The sequence below is a fragment of the Rhinolophus sinicus genome, chromosome 15 (assembly GCF_057876585.1).
Source record: "Rhinolophus sinicus isolate RSI-liver-muscle chromosome 15, RSI-T2T, whole genome shotgun sequence".
Lineage (NCBI taxonomy): Eukaryota > Metazoa > Chordata > Mammalia > Chiroptera > Rhinolophidae > Rhinolophus > Rhinolophus sinicus.
The window spans coordinates 9,686,607-9,709,786 of NC_142515.1; the positions used below are offsets into that span (position 1 = coordinate 9,686,607).

Below are 23,180 nucleotides of genomic sequence, written 5' to 3' on the forward strand. Positions count from 1 at the left end.
ATAATATAATATAATATAATATAATATAATATAATATAATACAAATAATATAATACCAGGTCCTATATTAATTTTTAAAACTTAGTAGATTCTATGGGTATTCTTAGAGTCTATAATTTAGACCTTGAGGTAGGAAAAGAGTTCTTAAACCACACACACACGACCACTTTCAAATGAAGAACTTTTGTTCATTAGAGGCATTTAAAAGGAAAGACAAATTATAAACTGGGAAAAGATATTTGCAATATACATAACTGAGAAGACTAGCTTTAGGAATTCCTTAAAGTCAAAAGACGCATTGCTCCAAAAGATGCATTAGAGCTGATTGTCTGGCTAGGTCTTATTTTCGGGGAAACAGGGTAGCAGCACTGCTCACAATACTAAAAACCTGGAAACAACCCAAATGTCCACCAAGGAGAAATCAGACAAAGTGTGGCATGTTCACACACTGTAATATCATACAATAGTGAAAATGAATGAACTAAATACAGAAAATATAGCTGAATCTGAACCACGTTACATTAGGTGGAAAAAAGTCTCAAAAAGATACAAAGGAATATTTGCCTTTGAAATGCTTTATTTTTTAGAGCAGTTTTAGGTTTACAGAAAAAGTGTGCAGAAAGTACAAAGTTTCAATATACACTCTCCCCACCATGCATCCAGATTCCCCTATTATTATCATCTCATTTATGGGGTACAGTTGTTGCAATTGATGAACCGAGACTGATACATAATTATTAACTAGAGTCCATAGTTGACATTAGGTTTCACTCTTTGTGTTACACAGCTCTGTGGGGTCCACTGTTAAGTCATAGTTTTCCCACTGTAAAAACATGCCCTGTGCTCCATCTATTCATCTTCTCTTGGTAACCATTCATCTTTTTACTGTCTAGTTTTTCCTTTTCCAGAATGTCACATAGTTGGAATCATAGTGTGTAGCCTTTTCAGAGTGGCTTCATTCACTGAGCCATGTGCATTTAACAGTCCTCCATGTCTTTTTGTGGCTTGATAGCTCATTTCTATCTGTCACTGAATAATATTCTGTTGTCTGGATGCATTACACTTTATCCATTCACTTACTGAAAGACATCTTTCCAATTTTTGGAAATTATGAATAAAGCTGCGGTAAACATTCTCGTGCAGGCTTTTGTGTGAACGTAAGTTTTCAACTCATTTGGGTAAATACCTAGAAGCTATGATTAGCTTTGTAAGAAACTGTCAAAATGTCTTCCAAAGTGGCGTACTATTTTGCATTCCCACCAACAACGAATTAGGTGCCTGTTGCTCCACAGCCTCACCAGCATTTGGGGATGTCAGTTGTTTATTAGCCATCCATCCTAATAAGTGTGCAGTGGGAATATTCTTTTTATTACATCAAAAAACGATTCAAAAATGTGTTACACACACACACATACATTTTAGGAATACATATATGTGTATATATACGTGTGTGTATATATATATGTATATATGTATATGTATGTATATATATATATATATATATATATATATATATATATATATATAGAGAGAGAGAGAGAGAGAGAGAGAGAGAGAGAGAGAGAGAGAGAGAGAGAGAGAGAGAGAGAGAGAAACTTTGTAAAAAAAAAAAAGGGCCGGCCTGGTGGCTCAGGCGGTTGGAGCTCCGTGCTCCTAACACTGAAAGTTGTGGGTTCGATTCCCACAAGGACCAGTGGGCTCTCAACTACAAAGTTGCGGGTTCGACTCCTCGACTCCCGCAAGGGACAGTGGGCTCCGCCCCCTGCAACTAAGATTGAAAGGACAACAACTTGACTGGGAAAAAGTCCTGGAAGTACACACTGTTCCCCAATAAAGTCCTGTTCCCCTCCCCCAATAAAATCTTTAAAAACCAAAAAATGGTAATGACAGGATTCAGAATGATGATTACCCCAGGTGAGGGGAGGCAGCAGGATCAGTTAGTGTGTGCGGGAGGCAAACCACAGAATTAGATGTAATTGCTGTCATAGAACTTTTTTTAGGGTGGATGGTTCACAGCTATTATTACATTATTAAAAGTAACTACATGAATAAAGGTGGGTGTGGTAGGCTGAATAATGGCCCACGAAAGATGTTTATGCCCTAATCTCCAGAACCAGTGAATATGTTACGATATGGTACAAGGGTCTTTGCTGGTGTGATCAACTTAGTGGTCTTGAGATGGAGACATTATCCTGGCTCACAGAGATCACAAAGGGTTCTTGTAAGTCAAAGAGGGAGGCAGGAGGATCAGTCAGAATGAGATGTAAGGACAGAGCAGAGGTCAGACAGGAAAGAGGGTGCAATACTGTTTTTGAAGACAGAGGAAGGGGCCAAACACTAAGGAATGCAGGCAGCCTGCAGAAGCGGAAAAGGCAAGGAACCCATTCTTCCCTAGAATTCAGAAGGCACCAGCCCTGCCAATACCTCAATTTTAGCCTAGTGAAACCAATATCGACCTCCAGACCTGAAAGATACTACATCCCTGTAGTTGTGAGCCACTAAGTTGGTTACAGCAGCAACAGGAAACTAATGCAGTGGGCAGGCATGGGCCAATGATGAATTGCCTTATAGGTACAGCGCTATATACCAAGGTCCAATTAAAAAAATAAAACCTTTGAATAGCTCCTCACTACCTGGAAGACAAAGCCCAAACTCACCAGCTTGATATAAATCCTTAACGTGGATTCTGTAAAGCCCCTGCCCTCTAACTTAGCTCTCAAGACCTCCTACTCCATGCCTTCCCCCACTTCTCCCTCCTCCAACCATACGTTAGCTACAGGTCTTGGCCTCTGTGCCCCATTGCTGTTCCCACTGACTCTTAATGGGGCTCAACCCCCTTGTCATATTCTTTTTGAAGGTTGAGGTCCCTCCTCCCCCATATTGACATTACCACGCTTTTGCAGCACAGTGGACTCTCCTTACAGGATTGGGATACAGCTGTACGGCCCTCAGCATGTTTGTAGAACCAACACTTAAGGCATTAACCAGGACCCTTAAGTTTGGGCAGAAAAAAATAACACCTGTCTTCACCACCCTTCACTAAGCTGCTGGAGTGGAATGAACTCAGTAACGTTCTCCTAAAGATGCTTCGGGGTGGTGAATACCGGGAAGAAAGCATACCGTGAACTGTTGGGTGAAAAACCAAATTCTAGAGGGCTACTGAGCCAGTCTGAACACGGCTTCACACATGTTCATGCAAGAATTCATTCCCTGTTTACATGACGGATATCTATCAACACAACCTTAAGTTTGTGCATGTCTCCGCCCAAAGATTTTTTTTCACTCTACGAATTAAATAAGAGGGGAAGGAGGGCATTACCACCGCACCTTACGCAGCCTCAATGAGTCATCTTAATGGAGGCTTGCTTTGCTTACCCTCTTATCCAATGAGATAATGGATGGGGAAAACGCTGTAACTTGTAAGGCAACCTACAAGCAGGATACCTAAGCTAGGAATACCTATTTGCAGAAAAACGCGCCCCAAGGACGCGGCCGGCTCTTGGGAGGCTCGAGGGGCGCTGGCAGCGCAGCTCCCAGCTCGGCCCCGGCCCGAGGCCCGCCCCACATCCTCCGCGTGGGGCAGCGGTTGATAACCGCGGGCCGGCCGTTTTGCTTTACAGAGAAGGGAATGGAAGACCTGTTGGCTCAGACACCACGCGGAACCAGGGCACTGCTTCTGCCGCGGTTGAAGAAACCGCTCTCAGGTTGAACGGAGGCGGAGCAGCAGCTCAGGCTGAGCCAACTGAAGAGCCTTAAAATGCCTGGAGCAATTCACGGACAGCCCCCAGCGAAAGGCACTCTGGGGTTTGTAGTCTACTTCCCGGACAGCGTGGTTTTTTTTTTTTTTTTTTTTCTCCCACCTCCTTTCCTTGCCTTTTAACCTCGCCTTCATTCTCCCTCTCCCCACCCAGCACGCCGACTTCCTGGTCGCCTCACTTCCTCACGTACGACTACACTACCCAGAAGTCTCTTCTTCGCGTCCCAGGGCGGCGCGGGCGCCGACTGTCTCCTTTGGACTACAGTTCCCAGAAGTCCTCTGGAGAACTGCTTCTCTCTCTCTCGTTTCCAGGACCGCAATTCCCAGAGACTTCAGCTTCACGACAGTTGTCTTTTTACTCGCTGTCTTCTTGAGCTGGCTGGGTTTCAGCCGCCCAGCAGGCGCACAGTGACGACGTGATCCCTCGTGACCGGGCACAGGGTTTCCTCAGTTTTTCTCCCTACTCAGTTATTCCCTTTGCAGGCCGTCGCGGCTGGCCTGAGCGGTGACCTGGCGGGCCGCGCCTGCGCTCTGCCCCGTTTCCTGCCTGGCTGGTGGCGGCGGCCATTTTGTTCATCCTCCTCCTCCTCCTGCTCCTGGTTGGAGCGCAGTGTCCGGAGCGGGCTGGGGGGAGAGACCCCGAGTGCAGGGTTCGGTGCCTTTTCCTCTGTCCCCAGCTGGTGCCCGGAGCCCCCTCCCCTTCCTCCCCACCCCCTCCCCTCCCCAGCCCTGCCCTCCCCCTTGTCCCGGGATCGCTCCGTCGCACCCACCATGATGGAAGACGACGGGCAGCCCCGGACTCTGTGAGTACCCGAGATGGGGGTGCCAGGCGCCGAGAGGCCCGGGCACCGCGGGACGCTGTGGGAGGGAGCAGGAGAGCTGGGCCGAAGCCGGGACTCTCGGCGGCTCCCTGGCCGAGGTGGCGCGGACGCCTAGTGCTTTCCTCATCTGTCCCCTTTTCCTTGGAAAGGAAGCCCTCCCTTCTCCCACAGTCACTTCCTGGGGCCTGGGTCTTGTGTCGACCTTTTCCTCTCGCGCCTTTCTTTGCACACCTTTCTTAGGCCGGGTTTCTGCACAGCAGAGGCTGTCAGGCCCGGGAGAGCTCCTGCTCTCCCTTTGCTTTTGGGGCCCTAGGCTGGGCCGGGAGCTGTCCCCATGGGGGCAGGGCCTGGTGGAGGTGGGCCTGGGGGTGGGACCGCAGCCGCATCCCCTGCGGGCCCGGAGGAATTAGCACTCACTCCGTCCACCTTCCCAAGCTGAGCTCTCGGAGGAAGCCGAACACTCTTGCCACTTGAGCCCCGACTCTCTTTCTGCCCCACGTGCCCCCGCCCACGCTGTCAGAAACACTTGCCGAGCGCCTGCTACTTTTGAAGTGCAGAAGGGATGTCTTTTGCCACCGGAGCATCTTTCCCTTCTGGGATAACGAAGTTTACTTTGAGCACTGCCTACGCTAAAGTGACAACCAGTTGTTAAACTGCTTTTGTCCTTTTGGTGTTACCTCTTTTTAATCTGTGCGTCGAGACCTTCAGAGTTGGATAAAATGATGTCTGTATCCGCTATTCGGTGTGTGTCTTGTGAGCGCTCTTTCTTCTGTCTTGCTGTTGCTTTTCACCTGATGCCCAATCTAATGAATGAATTTCATCTTCCAACCGCTTATTCGAGTTTCCTTCCTAATGAAGACTGATGACTCAGCATTTGCATTCCTTTCCGGACAGTGTAGCACTCCTTTCTTTTTCCTGCATTAAAAAAAAAAAAGTCTGAGGAGTTTCTAATTAAATGTTTACATTTAGCCTTCGGTTTTCCTAATCTCTTGAAGCCCAACACACCTACCTCGAGTACAAGGAGTTAAATCACTGCTCTGTTTTGTCTTGCCTCTGCTTGGTATTGATATGATCGTAGTTCACTTGGCTCTGCTATCTGATGGGGAAATTACTTTCTGGGGAATAAATGAAGGTGGATGGGTACTCAGGAAGTTTGTCTAGCTGCCCATCTCTTCAGACCTACCAAGGAAAGTCCGTTCAGTAAAGCAAGTAGGTATCTGTTCCATATTGGTACAGGTTTGGTTTTTTGTTTTTGTTTAGTTTGTCTTGGGGGGAGGGCTTGCACTTTTTTATTCCTGTTTCTTTGATATCTCACTAAAGTATTTACCATCCTGTTTTGAGAATTGGAGGCCACCTTGTGTGCATCCAATGCTTGCATGAAAAGCCTGCTTAGTGAAACTTTTTTGTTTGTTGTGTGCTGTCTTCCATTTTGGCCTTCTTTTCCCAGAAAAGAGAGTTGGGACAAACTTGAAATTTGTCATTTAACATCTGTTGAAGCCAAGGCTTGGTATTTAGTTAGCCATGTGTACTTTGGTGGAATCCTGTGGGAAAGGTGGCTTTAGAGCCTGGCTAGCATGTAGTTAAAAGAAGATAAAAGTTACATTGTATCTAAAAATCTGAAATGTCATCATTGCATCATAATAGCAGTTGAATAATTGATAAATTTCCATGGCATATTTCTCATTAACTGTATTTATCTGTTGCTTATGAAGAGAAATTCCTGTTTTTGCTGTACTAATAATTTGCTATTTCAGTACCTTTAATTCATGTAACTATCTTTATATCAGCCAAGTCTTCATCTCCATGTCTTAGACTTTCTCCAATAGATTAATAAGCTGACTTCTTTGTCACTTACTTCTTACCTCTATCTTCTCCAATCTCCTGTTCTTTTTCTGAAACACACTTAGTTGTCTATATTTACAGTTGTCTAAAAATGTGACATGTATGCATATGACTGAGGAATCATCTTGAGCTTTGGTGTACCTGTATATCAGTACATGCTTACTATTCTGTCTTCCTTTTTCCTTCTCCCTCTCTTCTCATGGGAAGGGTTGTGTTTTTTTTTTTTTTTTTTAGACAAGGAGTGGTACATCTTCCTAGGTCTTACCCCTGCAGCACTTAGTTCTGCCTGGAACATAAGAGGTACTCAAACATTTTACAATGATTATACTTCTTTTCATTAAATTAGTATTAAGTCCGTTTTTTTAATTAAAGTCTTGATTTATTTAAAATTATAGGCAGACATGACTGCCAAACATGGTGCAGTCTGTGGATTTTAAATATTTTTTAAAACCTTCAAATGCAAAGTTTTGAGATAAAAGCAGATGTTTCACAATTGGGATTTTTGGTCAGATTTAATAAAAATAATGCATAGTAGTGTTTTTAAGTGTTCATTTTACATATTTCTCCTTAAAGGGTTCTTTAGATACAAGTAACATGATGAAAACTTTGAATACAACTTTAAAGGTTAATAGCTAGTAGTGTTTTATTTTGTTAGTTTATTTATGGAGGTCCTTTTAATTTACATTGTGATCTATGGATTAGGTTTTCAAATGGCTAATATGTTTTAAAAGAATGTACTCTTAACAAAGCTTATCTTAAATTGTTTTCTTAAAATGCCTGTGTGTTACTAGTGAGGTTTTTTTCCTGCAGACACACACAAGCTAAGACATATGGTTCTATCATCAGAAAACAATATGGTGTTTATAGCCTAGGTAGGTCTTTAAATATTCATTACCTACAGTATTACTAATTTATTTGATGGTATTTAAAGTAGTATAGAATTGCCTTGATATTGAGCCTAAAGTTTATTTGTCATGTAGTTGCTTTAAAGGTCTGTTTTCTGATGCTCTCTGTTATCATTTGACATTTATTTGGGGGTAATATGTATTGGGTAACTGGTGAGCTAACAAAACAAACAAAGGCGATCATGCTGTGTAATGCTGGTGTTGGACCAGGGCTTCCTGACACCTACCTTGTAGGACACACTTTAGACTTGTGTTGCGGGTAGCTTTGAGTGCAGTGATTAGATCCACAGAATCTGTAATACGACGTTAAGTTATAACGGGGTCCTACTGTAGTTTATTTTCTTCACCTATCCGGTGCACCAAAAAGAATAGGAATTGTGGATCTGGGATTATACCATGTGAGGCAATGCCACCCTTTAAGGCTGTTCTTTCTGATACTCAGTCAAAAGGAGGAAATAAACCAGTGATTTAGAGTATAATCTGAACAGCTAAGGGCAATAGCAGAAGAAAATGCTATTAAATCCCATTATAAAATTGACAAGCTATACCGTGGATTTGGCTTTATTGTGGCTGTAATTAAGCCCTTCGTTCAACTTAATCATATTCTTTTTTCCTTTAAAATGTATGTGAGTGTGTCGCTATCCCTATGTAGTAGGTCAGTTTACCTGTACCTCCTGCACCTTTCTTCCACCTTGCCTCCTTCCTAATAGGAAATATTGACCAGCTGATTAATTCCTGAGAGGCCCATTGAAGGGTCTTGTTGCAGTCTCCCCTCTTAATACCGGAACTTGTCAAGAACAAAAGCAAAAATGTTACTTTCATATAAATTTGGCTACAGTACCTTGTGTAAAAGTGCTGGTAATTTCAGCCTTGGTAGGGCTACTCTTTTCAGAGTGAGAGCACATTCAGATTTGGAAAAGTGTGATTAAGTCTTCTGAAAGGCATGATATTCTTAACTTAAAATTCTGCCCAGTTGGACATGGGAAGTAGTTTGGCAATGTGAACTTTTGCTTACTGTTTAACTGCCAAGTTTCTAGTCTCTCAAATTGGATTTTAACCCTGATGTTTAGGGATAAAGGCATCATTTTCCATTTTTAATGCTTTAGTTTCTACAGCTCCTGTTCTTAGAAGACAAAATAGACCTAAGGTATGCCTTTTTTTTTTTTTTCACTTAAGTTAAAAAATCTTTTTGGAATTTCCTAAATGTTTTTACTCTTTGACTTGATCTTTCAGTACAAGAATTTGAGCTGTTTGTCTCTTTCTGTTATTTATATATATATTCTTCAAGTAGAAATTTTGTATTTAAACACTTGGAACTTTGGAATATGTTCACTGCTTCATAACTAGAGCAGAAAGAAAGTGAAGCGTAGAAACTATAATTTAGGAAGAAAAAAAGATACCACTTCACTATAGTAAGAGGTGATATTCTTACCGGGTCAGTGTATTTTAAAATGATTCTCTGTGCATTATGATGAAGGTATACGTAAATGAATGAATTATAGAACTCTTAGTAAAGAAAAGGCAATCTGAGATTTGAGTAAAATTTGGGTGGGATTAGATAGTGAATTACATATCCTTTTTACCCTGGTAAATTAAGATGTTCTACAAGATGTTGTTGTGGAAAGCCTTTTTTATATAAGTTGGAATTTAGTTTGCTGCTTTACCACTGAACTTTCAGTGGGATATTTTTCAAAATGGGAAAACTTAAAATTAGGTTTTTTTGTAAGTATTTCATGACATTGTAAACTTCGATGAACAGTTTACTCTTTGGCATCAGTGCTGGAAATGTAAGTTAATATATCTAAATTTTTAAAAATCTATAAGAGATTGGAAGTAAGTTGACTTGGAATAAAAATCCAATGCAATAGTAACAGCTTTCATTGGACTGTTAGGTGTGGAAGGTAATTAATGCCTATGTAGTTTTTCCTGAACAAATCAGTTTCAAACAGTAATGCAAGTTTAAAACTATGTAAAATTTGTTATGTTAAAATGTCGTTCTATTTTAATTTTGTTACTAGTTAGTTTCAATATGTGAAAATCAGTTTTATCCACTCATTCTCTTAAAAATGAGCTAACCAGCACTTTAGCTTATAGATGAGTTTAACACTTAGCAGACCAGGGTTACTTGCTTGTTTTATTTCCTCTATAGGTAGGTCTACCTTGTACAAAAAGAAATTATTCCATGCTTGCATCCTCACAAACCCCTATGAGTTAAAAAGGGACAGGCAGTTGTCTGGCTAGCTCATAATCCTATAACCTTTCACTTTTGCTGGAAAAAGTGTGTCACTGCGTGGCCTGCCGATGGGCCTGTTCTACTTTAATTCTAAGGAAAAGATGGCATAGGTGGACTTAAACCAATTTGTCACATTGGGCTTGTGTTTCAGTTTTAGAGCATGTAAGTGAAAGGTATTAGTGCCCATTGCAATGAAATTCTTAGCTGAACTGGAAAATTGCTATTCATTCTTAATCAGATAATTTTCTTTTTTACATGTAACCTTACCTTTTTCAGTCTGTTTTTCCCTTTCAGAGTGTTCCATCTCAAAGCAGTTATGTATTTAGTATGGTAATAGATGCAAGGCTTATTTTGGTCTCAGTACTTAGTTTCCAGATGTTCTGTATTAGGAAAATAAAACTTCTGTCCATTTACTTTCCTGAAGAAACTGTGAATTTTTATATTTAATTGTTTGCTTGATGAGTTTCGTAACGGGCAAATTTTAGGAATTATACACTGAGTACCAGAAAGACATAAAAGTTTGACAATTTTTTAAGCTAAATTAAAATAAATCCATGGTACATGAGAAACCAAGGTGGTCATCTGTGGGTAGTGTGGTCTTTTTTTACTTTTTTGAATTTCTCTTTATTTAGGCTAGAAAGTTTTATTATTTTACCCTGCTCCAAAAACAAAACAATTGAAGACAGCATCAATAGTAACTTAGCAAGACAAAACAAAACCCTCCAATCTCTGTGTGTTTTGCTGTAGCTTTAATTCTGTTTTTCATTCATGTAATTGCTTTAGTTGGGGGTCTAAGATAAACTCACTTTATATCTAATACCCTTTGTGATCAGGTGCTTTAATGAATCAATATTTGTGGTGTGTGTGTGTGTGTTTGTGTTATACATTATTTTGAATTTTGTTTCACATCTAGAAATTGTAATCTGGAGATGGGTTTAAATTTTTTATTATTTTGATTCTAAACATCAGAAAATGATATATAGGGTACAGAATAATACGCAAAGTCACTTCGATTTGTTCTTTATGAAGTGTTTTGAAGTAGCACTTTAGTGGCCTAAGAACATTTGTTGCTTTCCTAGGTAAGGATTACTCTTACTTTCATAGGATCAGGGTTATTGGAAAATTTTTATTGAAGACAGGAAGTTAAAATGAACTAAAAGGTGATGAGTTAAATGATAACACATTAGATCCACAGATGAAAGAAAATTGCTGATGTTTTTTTCTTCTTCTTGTACAGATACGTAGGTAACCTCTCCAGAGATGTGACAGAAGTCCTTATACTTCAATTATTCAGTCAGATTGGACCCTGTAAAAGCTGTAAAATGATAACAGAGGTAAGGTCTTCCCAGTTCCATGTGCTGCAGCATGTTTAACATTCTGAGATACACAAGTTAATTAGTATCATTTTAAAATAGTATTGTAAGCCTCAAGTTATTCTGATGGAGAGATTCGTGTCTGTTGTGTCGGGGTATTACTTTGATCTGGCTGACAAACTGGGTTTGGAATGGACTTTTATTTTTGAGCACAAAGTTCCTGTGCTGTTATTCTCAAACAGTCGTTCTTCATGATGTAGTTATCGTCAGGTGAATCTGCTCGTCAAAGTCGTCACAGCTTATCTCAGACGATAACTTCCTACAATTCCAGTAAGGATGTTACCGATTTAGAGCGTGTATATTAATATTGAAAGTTCCGGGATTGGTTTACGTAAAAGAACATCGATCGGGTCATGAGCATAGTGCAGCCGCCTGCGTCTCGTGTTTTTAGTAAATACTAATAACTGAGCAGCTTTTTTGTAGATAGGAATTTAAATTGTTAGGGTGATAATTCTGTTTTCCTTCCCCCCCCCCCAAAGAAAACTACTTTTCATACTTTTCTGGTTAAGACTGTAGCAGTGCCCAGTGACTTGTGTTTCAGTTTGTTCTCTTCTTCCTTTTTGTTTATTCAACACATTTTTTGGTGGTAGTTGCTGTGTACCAGGTATTACGGTAAGTGCTAGGGGTACAGTGCTGAATAAGACAGTTCCTGGCCCCATAGAATTTTACAGTCTAATGAGAGAGATAGAGGAGTTAACAGGCACTAAGGATCCAGGATAATAAATGCTGTGGAAGCAGTTTCAGGTGCCGCCCCTGGATCCTAGTTCAGTCTTAGGCCTAGAAGGGCTTCTTGGAGGGGTCAGTGTCTAGGCTGAAACTGAAAAGGATAGTAATGGAAACTTGCTAGAAAGGAATTTGAAGAAGGGATTCTAGGTAGAGAAAGGAATGTTGATCCAGTCTGGTAGACAGAGTGGGAGTGCTTGTGAGAGAAGGAGAGGGAAAGTTAGAAATAGCAGCTTCGAGTTTCGGATGGGATTAGTCACAGAGATGCCAGGAAATGAGGCAGGAGTGTTTGGTAGGGGCCAGAAGCTGTGTTAAGGAGTTTGTGCTATATCCTGAGACAGAGGGGAACTGTTACAAATCTGTAAAGCAAATTGGCCTTTGACTTTTTTTCCTAACTAACGATAAACATCAGTCTGTTCTGGTATATTTTCTCCTTCCTGTCTCTGAATATTCATTCATTTATTCTTTCATTAATCAGAATTTCCTTTGTGGTAGGTACTGTTTAAAGCACTGGAGCTACGAAGAGAGGAAAACGGTTCTCTGATGATGCTTGGAGGGTTGGTGCTATGTGGGCTCGGTGGTGAGGGAAGGTGTTGCCTCTTTGAGCTGAGACAGGAGGAACAAGATGCTGCCATCTCTGAAGAGCTGGAGGCAGAGGGCAGTGCAAGTGCAGAGGCCTGGAGTTGGTAATGAGCTCGCTGTGTTTGTGGAACTAAAGAGCAGGGTAGCTGGAGCCTGAGCAGGGGAGGGACCTGGGGGGAAGTGAGTCTAACGAGGTAGGAGGGGCGCAGGTGGGGTTTGCAATCACGTCGGGCCGTACAGGCCATGGCAGAGTTTGGATTTTGCTCTGGTGGCGGTGGGGTATTTAGTAGGTTAATGTACTCTAATTTGCATTTTTAACGTTACTCTTATGTGGGGAATGACAGTTGTGTGGAGAATGGATTGTCGGGGACAAGAGTGGACAGAGGACAACCAGCTGGGTTTATTTCACTCGTCTCAGCAGGAGATGACGTGGACTTGTTCTCCAGAATGGTAGCCACAGAGATAGAGGTGGATAAACTTGGGGTATATTTTGGAGGTAGAATCAATAGGACTGGACTGGCTGTGGGACGGAAGGGAAAAGACGACATCAAGAATGACCCTGAGATTCTTGTTTGTCAATTGTGTGGATGGTAATTCTATTTATTTGCTAAAATGGGCGTGGCAGAGGGAGGCATAGGATGGATGGAGGGGGGTGGTGGGAATCAAGAGCTCTGTTTTGAGGTGCGCAGTAGACAGCTAAGGGGACATGATGTGTAGGCATTTGGATAAGCTCGTTGGGAGCTCTGCAGAGTCCGGGGCTGGTGATGCCAGCTTGCACAGCATCTGAAGCAGTGGCACTAGATGAGACGTAGTTCTTAGATCTAGCGAGTCTGATGGAGAAGAGTGCAGGGGCCTCGGAGCGAGCGTCTCAGCACTTAGTGACGCGTAGAGTTTGCGTTAAGGAGGAAGAACTGCCTTCTGAAAGACCCTCTAGTGAGGAGGGAGAAAAACCAAGAGAGCATGGCGGAATCTACAGGCGACTCCTTAGAGGAGGAGGAGAATTGTCAGCTGTTTTGAATTCTGTTTGAAAGTCAAGATGAGGACAGAAAAGGGATCACAGAGGTGGCAGAGAGGTGGTTGGTAAGTTCAACCCGAAGCCAGTGGCCTGGTTGGCGTGGCAGCTGCCTGGAGTGGGTTTAGGAGAGAATGGGATACGAGAAAGTGGAAAGAGTCACTAGAAAATTTTTGTGAAACATTTGATAAACATTTAGTGTTTTTTTAAAACCTGTGCGTGTACAACCATTTGAGGGAAGGGGGACTTGAAATGAATTTTCGTAATGATCCATACTCTATAACTCCCACACTTGGGCTTGTAAATAGTTGTAAGATCTCAGATTTCTCTTGTCTTGATCTTTCTGTCATCCAACAAAAATTGGTGCCAACAGTAATTTACGTAAGGACACAGTTGAATTTTAGTGTCCCTTGGTGGTGGTGTAAATGGGAAGCTTCCGAAGGGCATGGAGTCTAGTACAGACTGTCCAGGCATTTAATTTTCCTTTCCTGAATTTCATTTCAGTATATGGAAAACGCTTCCTTGCCCTTAGTTTTACGATTTTTTTACTTTAGGTATCGTTTGGTTTAGTTTCTAGCTTTTCCTTTTTGCTATAATAAATGTATATTGTCGATTCTGGGGAAAATGTTAAAAGAGTTTTACTCCTCTGACAGCTGGGATGTGACAGAAACCTGGTGTCTTAAATGAGATGAAGTGCAGTGTGATGTGAGTGTGAGCGCGTGTGTATAGATACATACGTTGAATTGAATCTGCGCGCTGCTGTGTACTACTGCTTAGGTAAACCGGGAGTCAGCGTGCAGGAGCGGACCAGGTTACTAGAGCCTGTTACACCTCTACCACTGGGCTACTGTGTGTTTTCCTACAATTATCGTTGTTTTCCTTAAAGGCCATCAGGGCAGAAGAGCAGGACTAAAAGGAAAAATCAACTAGCACAGTTTTAGCTTATTATTTACCTTTAAAGTCTTTTCTTCATTACTTGTAAATATTAACTTTTTTACAAGAGGGATTTAAGTGCATATTTTTATTTGGAGTCGTTTCCCCCATTTTCTTTCTCTACCTCATAAGAAACAGCGTTCATGTGACTGGGACAGTAGGACTTTGTATGGGAGCCCATAGTTTTCTTGTCAGTATTAATGATCACACTTTTTTTCCCCTCAAGGAAATGCCTCTGGTTGCTTCGCCACTATTGTTTTAGACGTCTTATTTTGGATTTTTCTTCTAAAACTTTCCTGGAATGAAAAACTGTGGTTGTTGAAAAGATCTTTATTTTATCTGGTATTTTTATCCCTTGTAAGTGCAACTAGAATTCCACATTTTAAATATTATTTTTTAGGGCATTTTACACTGAAAAGTAATTAATGTTTTTAACCTTATGTGAAAAATACATTTGTACAGTTGTGTAGCTCTCCAGTATTGGTTGCAGTTTTATAAATTTTATTTCCATTTTGGTTAGGTGGTCGAGTTGCTATAACTTAGGTAGAACTACTTTCTCACCGTCTTTATAAGTATCTATTTGTCAACTACTGTTAAGCATAATGTTGTAGAATATATTCAATAAAGATTTCTTAGCAGTATGTTTGTGATATAAAATTGTAGCTTTGTCCTGGAATATTTTATTTAGACACATTTCCAGAAATATTTTTCTTTATAACTAATGTATTTTTCTATCTTTGAATACCAAATTCAAAGTACATACAATTTCCTCCAATACAATAGACTATTTTGAAAGATCTGCACTTTTTCTATTTTTCTCATTTCTTACTTTTCTAGAAAAAAATACATGGTCTTGTTTCATCATATGTAGTGCTAATACTAGTTTTGATCAGGAGTAAAGTTTTTAAAGTTGGTTCATTTCTGTATTTTTTATAGTTGTGGGCTACAGTTAATGAAGGACTATGATGCATAAATAGAATTCATCCTTTTGAAAATAATGTTGGGAGAGAAGAGCAGTGGTAAGGAAGTGGTCCTTATCTATCAAAACTGAGCCTGAGGTTTTGTTTGGTCTAATATAATCTTCTATTTTATATTTATCACACTTCACCAGAATTCTGTATTTTTATTTTTTTTTATTTTTATATTTTGATTTAATACTGAGAGTCATGCTTCTACACTGCTTTGATAGTTCTGTTGGAGTACAACACTATTCTGAGGTACAAAGTGAGGTGTAGCTATAAATCTTATTTTTGAAGTATTAGGCTTTCATAAGCTTTTGCAATCTCACCTGTACTTTCCTAGCTATCAGTAATGTTTTCTCCTGGATTTTCTTCTCAGCAACCCGATAGCAGAAGGGTCAACTCTTCTGTTGGATTTTCTGTTTTGCAGCATACAAGCAATGACCCATATTGCTTTGTGGAATTTTATGAACACAGAGATGCAGCTGCTGCATTAGCTGCTATGAATGGGAGAAAAATTTTGGGGAAGGTAAGATAACAGAATGATGGCACCTGATGAGTGTATGTGTTTGCATGTCAAATTAGTTTGTATTCTTTCTTAGCAAGTTTTTAAACAAATATTCAGCTCTGCTGAGTGATCGTTTGCTTTATTCAGCCTAGTGCTTTTACAAAAATTATCCTGCTTATTAAGTGATTTGATAAATGGTAAGTGTTATGATTCATTATGACATGTCTAATAATTGTATTAAATATAATCTTTATTTTTAGGAGGTCAAAGTAAACTGGGCAACAACACCAAGTAGCCAGAAAAAAGATACTTCCAGTAAGTACGCCTGCTGCATTTTACTGTGGAAGAGTTCTGAAATTATCCTGGCAGCATTACCAGCTTAAATAGGGTTTTTCTTCCCTTAGTGTTGCCTATAAAAGGTTTAGTAGCTGATTTCTTAAGTATTTGATTACCAAATGCTTTGATTTCAGATCACTTCCATGTGTTTGTTGGGGACTTGAGTCCAGAAATTACAACAGAAGATATCAAATCAGCATTTGCCCCCTTTGGTAAAATATCGTAAGTATCATAATCAATACTATACTCAGTAGTGATAGGCAAAATTGTATTTGATTAATTTGTATCAGAATTAAGCTTTTCTTTCCCCAGTGTGATTTTTTTGTTTGTTTGTTTGTTTTGTTGTTTTGATTAGTAGTTGTTAAAAATGTTAATGTCATTTTAATGTTTTGGGGTCTTGTTTTCATCTAATCCTGTGTATAATAATTTTTAAGTGATTGTTTGTTATCTTTGAAGCAGATGTTTGGGTAGTAAAACCTATTATAAAGTCCAACTTTGTCAAATGTTTTCAACATTTGGTGGTTAAAGATAATGGATTAACCAAAAATAAATGATTTATACTGTGTATTAAACTTTTATAAGAGTTTATAAATGCGGCAAGTAGATCAATTTGTGGGTGTATTGTGGTTAAATTGGAAATGCGTATGTTTAATTATAATGATAAATGTGTTTTGATTTTTTTAGCTGAAAAGTAGTATATTATCATATTAAAATGTTTCAGTGTCTGAGCCATAAATGTGGGATTAATTAGTAGCTTTTTGTGGGTAGTGCTATTTTAATTTGCTAGTTGGGGCCCAGATGTGGTTTGATTTTTAACAAAGTTTATGATCAAATTTCACTGTATTTTGATCAAATATGTTGGGAAATTAAAAGTGGTTATAAGTTCTATAAAATGTTTATCAAAATTTATCTTTCTGATTAAGATGTTTATTTTATGTATTTATTTCCTATAGAAATGTTTTACTATTACTAAAATTTAGAAGTTAAATGTTTTAGTATTACTTTACAGGAGTATGTTTCAACTAAGAACAACAGTATTTTTCTGTATACAATTTGTTGTTCTATAGATTTAATTTATTTGAAAGAAAGGTTTAATTCTTAATTTTCTATTTTGATATTTGCTTTGCTTTTTAATCTCTAAATGTGGTAAGTAGTACTGTCTTAAAAATCAGTATAAAAAAATAATACAGGTTGCTGTTTTTCAATCTTTATTTATACCTGAGACCTACAATTTTTCTAAAGTCCAAGTCACAATTAAAAGTAATAGCATTCTGGTTATTTTGCAGAATTGCTCATAAGAATGGACAGGATCTTGAAGGCTAACTGCAAGGAACTGTGCACACTGGAACTCAGTTGTAGATTTTTTTCTCATTTCTATTTATTCTTATTATACATTATTTATATATACATATTTTAGTATTTACATTTTAACATTCTATATTCAGTGGAGTTCTATATTTCCAATCATTTTAACTTACTCACTAAAATTTCTGTGTAAATTTGTTGTTTTCGTACTGGTGTGCTTAGCATTGTTGTTAGTTTTTTATTCTCCTTTCTTAAATTTCTGAAAATGTCAATTTTTCAAAATTTACAGCTGCCCAAACTCCAAAATGATGGTAGAGAATTGACCAAGAAAAATAAAGAAATCTGTTAACAGGCCATGTATGCCTTTTTAATTCCTATTTTTTCCTCTTTTTCAATTTTTTAATATTTCATATATTTTGTATCACTAGGCAGAAGACATTTAACTATTTAGAGTTTGCATGGTAAAGTAGTTAGCATTGTGACAGTAATTTATAGAATCAGTAAACCTTAGCAGACACTAGCCAATAGAATATTAGAAAAGGAAACTATTGTTCCTATTAATCTTCAAATTTGAGCATTTATATTAGAAAGCACAGGCTATTTGATTAGGTTGCATGTTTATTACATGTTTTTGTCCTACTGCTTTTTTCTAACAGGTAAAGAAGCGTTAGGGAGAGTACAGGAATGGCTATAGTTAATTAGGGCTAACTGAAATTTTATTTAAAAAAAAATGCTCACAATACAGTGTGTGTGGTTCCTTTTAGTTTTTATTTTGAGGATGACTCTTACTTCCCTCATTTAGCTGTGCTTCTTTTCACAGGGATGCCCGAGTAGTTAAAGACATGGCAACTGGAAAATCCAAAGGCTATGGTTTTGTATCTTTTTATAACAAACTGGTACGTTCTTTCAACTCAGTTTAAAAGATTTCGTCAGAAATTAATTTCAAACTTGAACATTTTCAGATGTTAACTGCAAACACAGCTTTTATGTAATTTTGTGTGTTTTAATAATAGAGAATAATTCATTCTTTTTTCATAATCTTGGAAATAAATAACGGGAAAGATAGGCCAATTTAAGGAATAGTATTAAAGTTGCATTTGTGCATTGGTGAGGGTAAGATGTGTTAGAAGTAAAGCTCAAGACTAGGACAAATGAACCAAGCTCAGAATTTGGAGGGAAGTTGAATTATATTTAGTTTTAACCATGAAAATCTCTGTTTTAACTTTTTAATTATTATTCATACTTTTGTAGCTGGGATATTAATGACGACAGCAAATTATGTAAATGAAAATTAAAGCTATTCATCTTGATTTTCACATGTATTCTTTAAGAAAGGCACCAAACTATCTAAGGATTTGCATTAACTATAATATAATAAAGTGGGCTTTGGTATTAGCATTTTAGAATAGTTTCAGCCACTTAAATTACCTACATTTTATTGAAGCAGTAAAACAAAAGGCAGGAGTTGTATTCTTTTTTTGCTTAGATTCATTGCAAATTCACATTAATTGTGAGAATCTCAACTTATTTTTTATTGGTGGCAGCCATTTAAAAGCATTCTATAGCAATGCTGAAGTCTTCTTTCTTAAAATGAGTCTTTAATCTTGTATCATAGTTATAATCCATTTTACTAGAATGTGGATTTCTGGGGGGGGGTAGGTGATTTAGACTATAACATTAGAATTTTTACATATTCTTCAGTAAAAGTTGTATTACAAATCATTCATAAAATTGTTTGAAAACAACTTCGTCTTGTAGGATTTCTGCTTGTTTTTTGTTGTTTTCAATCAATGGGATTGTGATTTTTCCTTGCATATTTGAATTACGATAAATTTTCCATAATGCTTAAGTGCTGTGCTGGTGTTTTGAAATCTATAAATAATAATAGCTTTTATGAACCACTCAATTCAGATCATTTTCTTGTGATGCTAGTTCAGTTTTGTTTGTTTAGGATGCTTAGTGAGTTCATTTACTGATAAGATTTATTGAATCCAGCAGTGTCAGCATTTTGTTTCATCTTACTGGGTTTTATATACGACTGTTTTCTGTGTTTGTAATTGCTCTTTCTTTCTCTTTTTTCTCCACAGGATGCAGAAAATGCAATTGTGCATATGGGAGGTCAGTGGTTGGGTGGTCGTCAAATCAGAACCAATTGGGCCACACGTAAACCACCTGCACCTAAAAGTACACAAGAAAGTAAGATGTGTCTATTGTATGTGTTAAAATTAAGTGTACTTCACAAAATCATGTGCTAGTATTGTCTTAATTTCTTAAAATTTTATTAGCATTGTAAGACTCATTTCATCTTAAATTTAATTGTCTGAAAATAATTGAGGTTTGATATATAAGTGTATTTGGAGCTGTGAATCAGCTGATTTTATAGAGCAAATCATAGTGTCAAGAAAAAAAAATTCCATTTTCTCCCCTAAATGAAGCGTATGTTAAGTAATATATAGTAATCAGTTTTATAATACTGTACAGCTGTCAACATGTTTTCTTTCTGCATATAGATAACACTAAGCAACTGAGATTTGAAGATGTAGTAAACCAGTCAAGTCCAAAAAATTGTACTGTGTACTGTGGAGGAATTGCTTCTGGGTTAACAGGTACAGTGTTCGGTTTTCTAACCCCCTTCTCTGTGGAGCTTCATCACTGTTAGTACCACTTTCATGATAAACGTGAGCTTTAAATATTTTATCCATATGTTTTTGTTTTTCAGATCAGCTTATGAGACAGACATTCTCACCATTTGGACAAATCATGGAAATAAGAGTTTTTCCAGAGAAGGGCTATTCATTTGTCAGGTAAAATTCTACCTGTGATATTATTACCCTTACATTTGATCCATTCCTTTCAGTTATATTATTTGATCCGCTCAGGTATCAGAGTTTGTTATTTTCGTACTTCTTTGCAATGTAGAACTTTCAACTATCTATAGAGTGTACCTTAGGATACCAATACCAAGTTGACAGTTATAAACTAAAGAGTGTCTGTGTTATCTAGTGTGTTAAGTTTCTTTAAAAAAAGAAAAAAGAAAAAACTCATTATCTTCCTCTCAGATTTTCAACCCACGAAAGTGCGGCCCATGCCATTGTTTCGGTGAATGGCACTACGATTGAAGGACATGTCGTTAAATGCTATTGGGGTAAAGAATCTCCTGATATGACTAAAAATTTCCAACAGGTAATTCCATTTTTCATAGCACTTTTTAAAGTTTCCATCTTACATTATCTACATAAAAACTTGAGAAACTGTAAAATAAACAACAACAAAAAGCAGATAGCTGCTTTCAGTTGATTTTATTAATGCTATTTCAAAAGTGATTATTTTGCGGTATTAACTGAATCTTAATACTTTCTTTTCACAGGTGTCACCACCCCAATAAACTTAGACAATGATAAATAACAGAGTCCTATTCACATAAGGGTGCTTACTTAGTTTTTCTTTTCCTTGTGTCCCACTTTCTTCAAATACTGTGTTTCCTACTTGTTCCCTAAAAGAGTAACTTGCTTTTTTCCTAGGTCGACTATAGTCAGTGGGGCCAGTGGAGCCAAGTTTATGGGAACCCACAACAGTACGGACAATACATGGCAAATGGGTGGCAAGTACCGCCTTACGGGGTATACGGGCAGCCATGGAACCAACAAGGATTTGGAGTAGAGTAAGTTTGTCTTTTTCTAGTACAGAAACAGATACGGTTCTGACAAAAGAAATAAGAGTGTGTCTTCCTGGGGAGAATCTATTTAAATTACATGCCTTGAACTATTTGGAATTATAAGCATTTTAGAAAAAGTGATTTATGATGCTAAAAATGTGCTCTTTATTACCTATGGGAAAAGGGAGGTTGGGGTAACTTTTGGTGTGTCCTACCTCTGTAAGCAGTTGGTAGCTTTTGATTTACCTTCTTAATGTATTATCTACTTGTTTAGTTTTGCATGGAAAAGATAACTTTGTCTAGATATGTTCAGAAATTCAATGATTTATGTCTGTTGGCTTAAGTGAGAAGACTCAGATTTATCTGATACCCAGTAGCTTGCTTTTTTTCCTTTGTTGGTGGAGCGGGTTGGTCCCTTGTACTTTTTTCCTCCTAGGCTAGTGCAGACTATTATTTTCACTCCTTCTTTCTCTTTCTAAGATGAACTTGTGTTTTTAAGATTTCTTGTGAATTTGCATACCATGTGCAATATATGATAGGCAGATGATGTGTTGAATCATTTGTCATTTTTTAGAAATTAGTTTTGAGATGCTCTTCAAGGAGTCATTGTGTTAAGTTGTCGTTATCACAAAAACTTAAGACTAATATTGGAATATATATTCTACATATGTAGCTATGTATCATTTATTTCTTTGCTCTTTGTTATAGGTTTGTTGATTTCTTATTGTCTATTCTGTGATTAGGCTCTGCTTGATTTTTGTAGCAACGTATAGGTAATTTTTCCTTTGTGTTGCTAAACATTTCATTTATTTCTTCAGTCAGTCACCTTCTGCTGCTTGGATGGGTGGATTTGGTGCTCAGCCTCCCCAAGGACAAGCTCCTCCCCCTGTAATACCTCCTCCTAACCAAGCTGGATATGGTATGGCAAGTTACCAAACACAGTGAGCTGGGACTCGAAACAAAATTGTAATTCATGAATGCTTCGGTTTCCTGTGACACTCGGAAGACATGGAAGTAGACATCGGAAAATGAAAATATTTATTTTAAAAATGGAAATGTTTGGAACCTTTAACACAGCTTTGCTTTGGTGAAGGACACATGTCTTCTAGTTCTGCCTTTTTAAGTTTTTGTTCATGATGGATATGAACATGATTTTTCTTTGTGTACAAAAACTAAAATAAAGTCAATAAAGACAATTCTGACTACCAATTTTGATATAATAGGAGAAATGGGTAATACATTTTGATTCTTAGATACTATTCCATTTTTATCTTGCTGTTCAGTATTTTAACTCACTGTGTTTTTAAAAGAGCAAAAAAAAGGGAGGATCGTGAAAAACTGGGAATCACATATAAGTTCATCCTGAACCTTGATACTCCCCTCCCCTCCCCTGAGGTGGACCACATTCGAAGTCAGCAGAAAAAAGTGTGATTTGGAGAAGAAATGCATGGTTTTGGAGTCGTTTTGGAGGAAACATTTACAATCTATGCCTAAAGAAACTGACACCAGACTGCTGCAACCTACTAAATAAGGAACAGTGTTGTCTGAGTTACTTTGAGCAAATGGTAGTGGTGATCCACATTAAGACATATTTTTAAAACTTTAAGAAGTGTTATTAAAACTGTAGTAAATGACATTTCATTTGGGGGGGAAATGCCAAGTATGGTGTTTGTATTAAAGTCAGGCAGTCATACTTGTGCTTTTACATGGTTTAGATGATATACTTTGTAAATATTAAGTAACTACAGTGTTTCAAAAGCATGCTTCAACATAGAAGTAGCAACAGTGTAATTATTTAAAGTAACACTTAACACACTCCACTGCATTGAATGCAATGGATTGATAAGAATATTTAAGACTGACATTTCCAGGTTGGCTACTATGTAAAATTAAAACTACACAAATTATACAGAAAAAGCCTTAAATTTTAATTTCGTACAAATATTTGATGCATTAGTACATTTTAAAATGTCACTGGAAATTAGATTTTTTCCCCTTTTTTTCCTTTATATCACTTGGTATGTAAATACCTTGATTAAAACCTTGTAAGCCTATTTCAAGGTTCCTATAAGTTGTATATACAGGTGTTTTTTTAAAATCTTGAGGTGTTTTTAAAAATCAGATATATTTTGCCCAAGAATTTTTTTAACAAGATTGCTAAAACATCTTATTTAAGACAGTTCAATCTACCAATTTATAATTGGATATTCAGCTTAAATAGCACATGGAGTTGTGA

General features: G+C 37.9%; 1 protein-coding gene across 10 annotated transcripts; it reads left to right on the forward strand.

The window, feature by feature from the left end:
* Positions 1 to 4,051: 4,051 nt before the first annotated feature.
* Positions 4,052 to 22,140, forward strand: TIAL1 (TIA1 cytotoxic granule associated RNA binding protein like 1). Of its 10 annotated transcripts, none has more exons than XM_019725284.3 (14): positions 4,074 to 4,560; positions 6,655 to 6,720; positions 7,231 to 7,292; positions 10,796 to 10,892; positions 15,520 to 15,669; positions 15,909 to 15,963; positions 16,119 to 16,206; positions 18,110 to 18,185; positions 19,377 to 19,485; positions 19,800 to 19,895; positions 20,009 to 20,093; positions 20,349 to 20,472; positions 20,811 to 20,950; positions 21,763 to 22,140. In XM_019725284.3, exons 4-14 carry the CDS (start codon positions 10,881 to 10,883, stop codon positions 21,887 to 21,889), a joined length of 1,062 nt encoding a protein of 353 aa, XP_019580843.1. In that variant the 5' UTR covers positions 4,074 to 4,560; positions 6,655 to 6,720; positions 7,231 to 7,292; positions 10,796 to 10,880; the 3' UTR covers positions 21,890 to 22,140. The 10 variants fall into 10 exon arrangements, with proteins under 10 accessions (XP_019580841.1, XP_074195076.1, XP_088647958.1 ...); XM_019725286.3 differs by having other exon boundaries at positions 4,075 to 4,560; positions 15,571 to 15,669; XM_074338975.2 differs by lacking the exon at positions 7,231 to 7,292 and having other exon boundaries at positions 4,067 to 4,560; positions 15,571 to 15,669.
* Positions 22,141 to 23,180: the final 1,040 nt, after the last annotated feature.

Bases quoted from the DNA above. Each gene is read 5' to 3' on its own strand.
- TIAL1 (XM_019725281.3), top strand. From the start codon at position 4,529: ATGATGGAAGACGACGGGCAGCCCCGGACTCT. The intron at 20,473-20,810 runs GTAATTCCATTT...CTTTTTTCCTAG, and splicing joins TGACTAAAAATTTCCAACAG to GTCGACTATAGTCAGTGGGG. The intron at 20,951-21,762 runs GTAAGTTTGTCT...TTATTTCTTCAG, and splicing joins CAACAAGGATTTGGAGTAGA to TCAGTCACCTTCTGCTGCTT.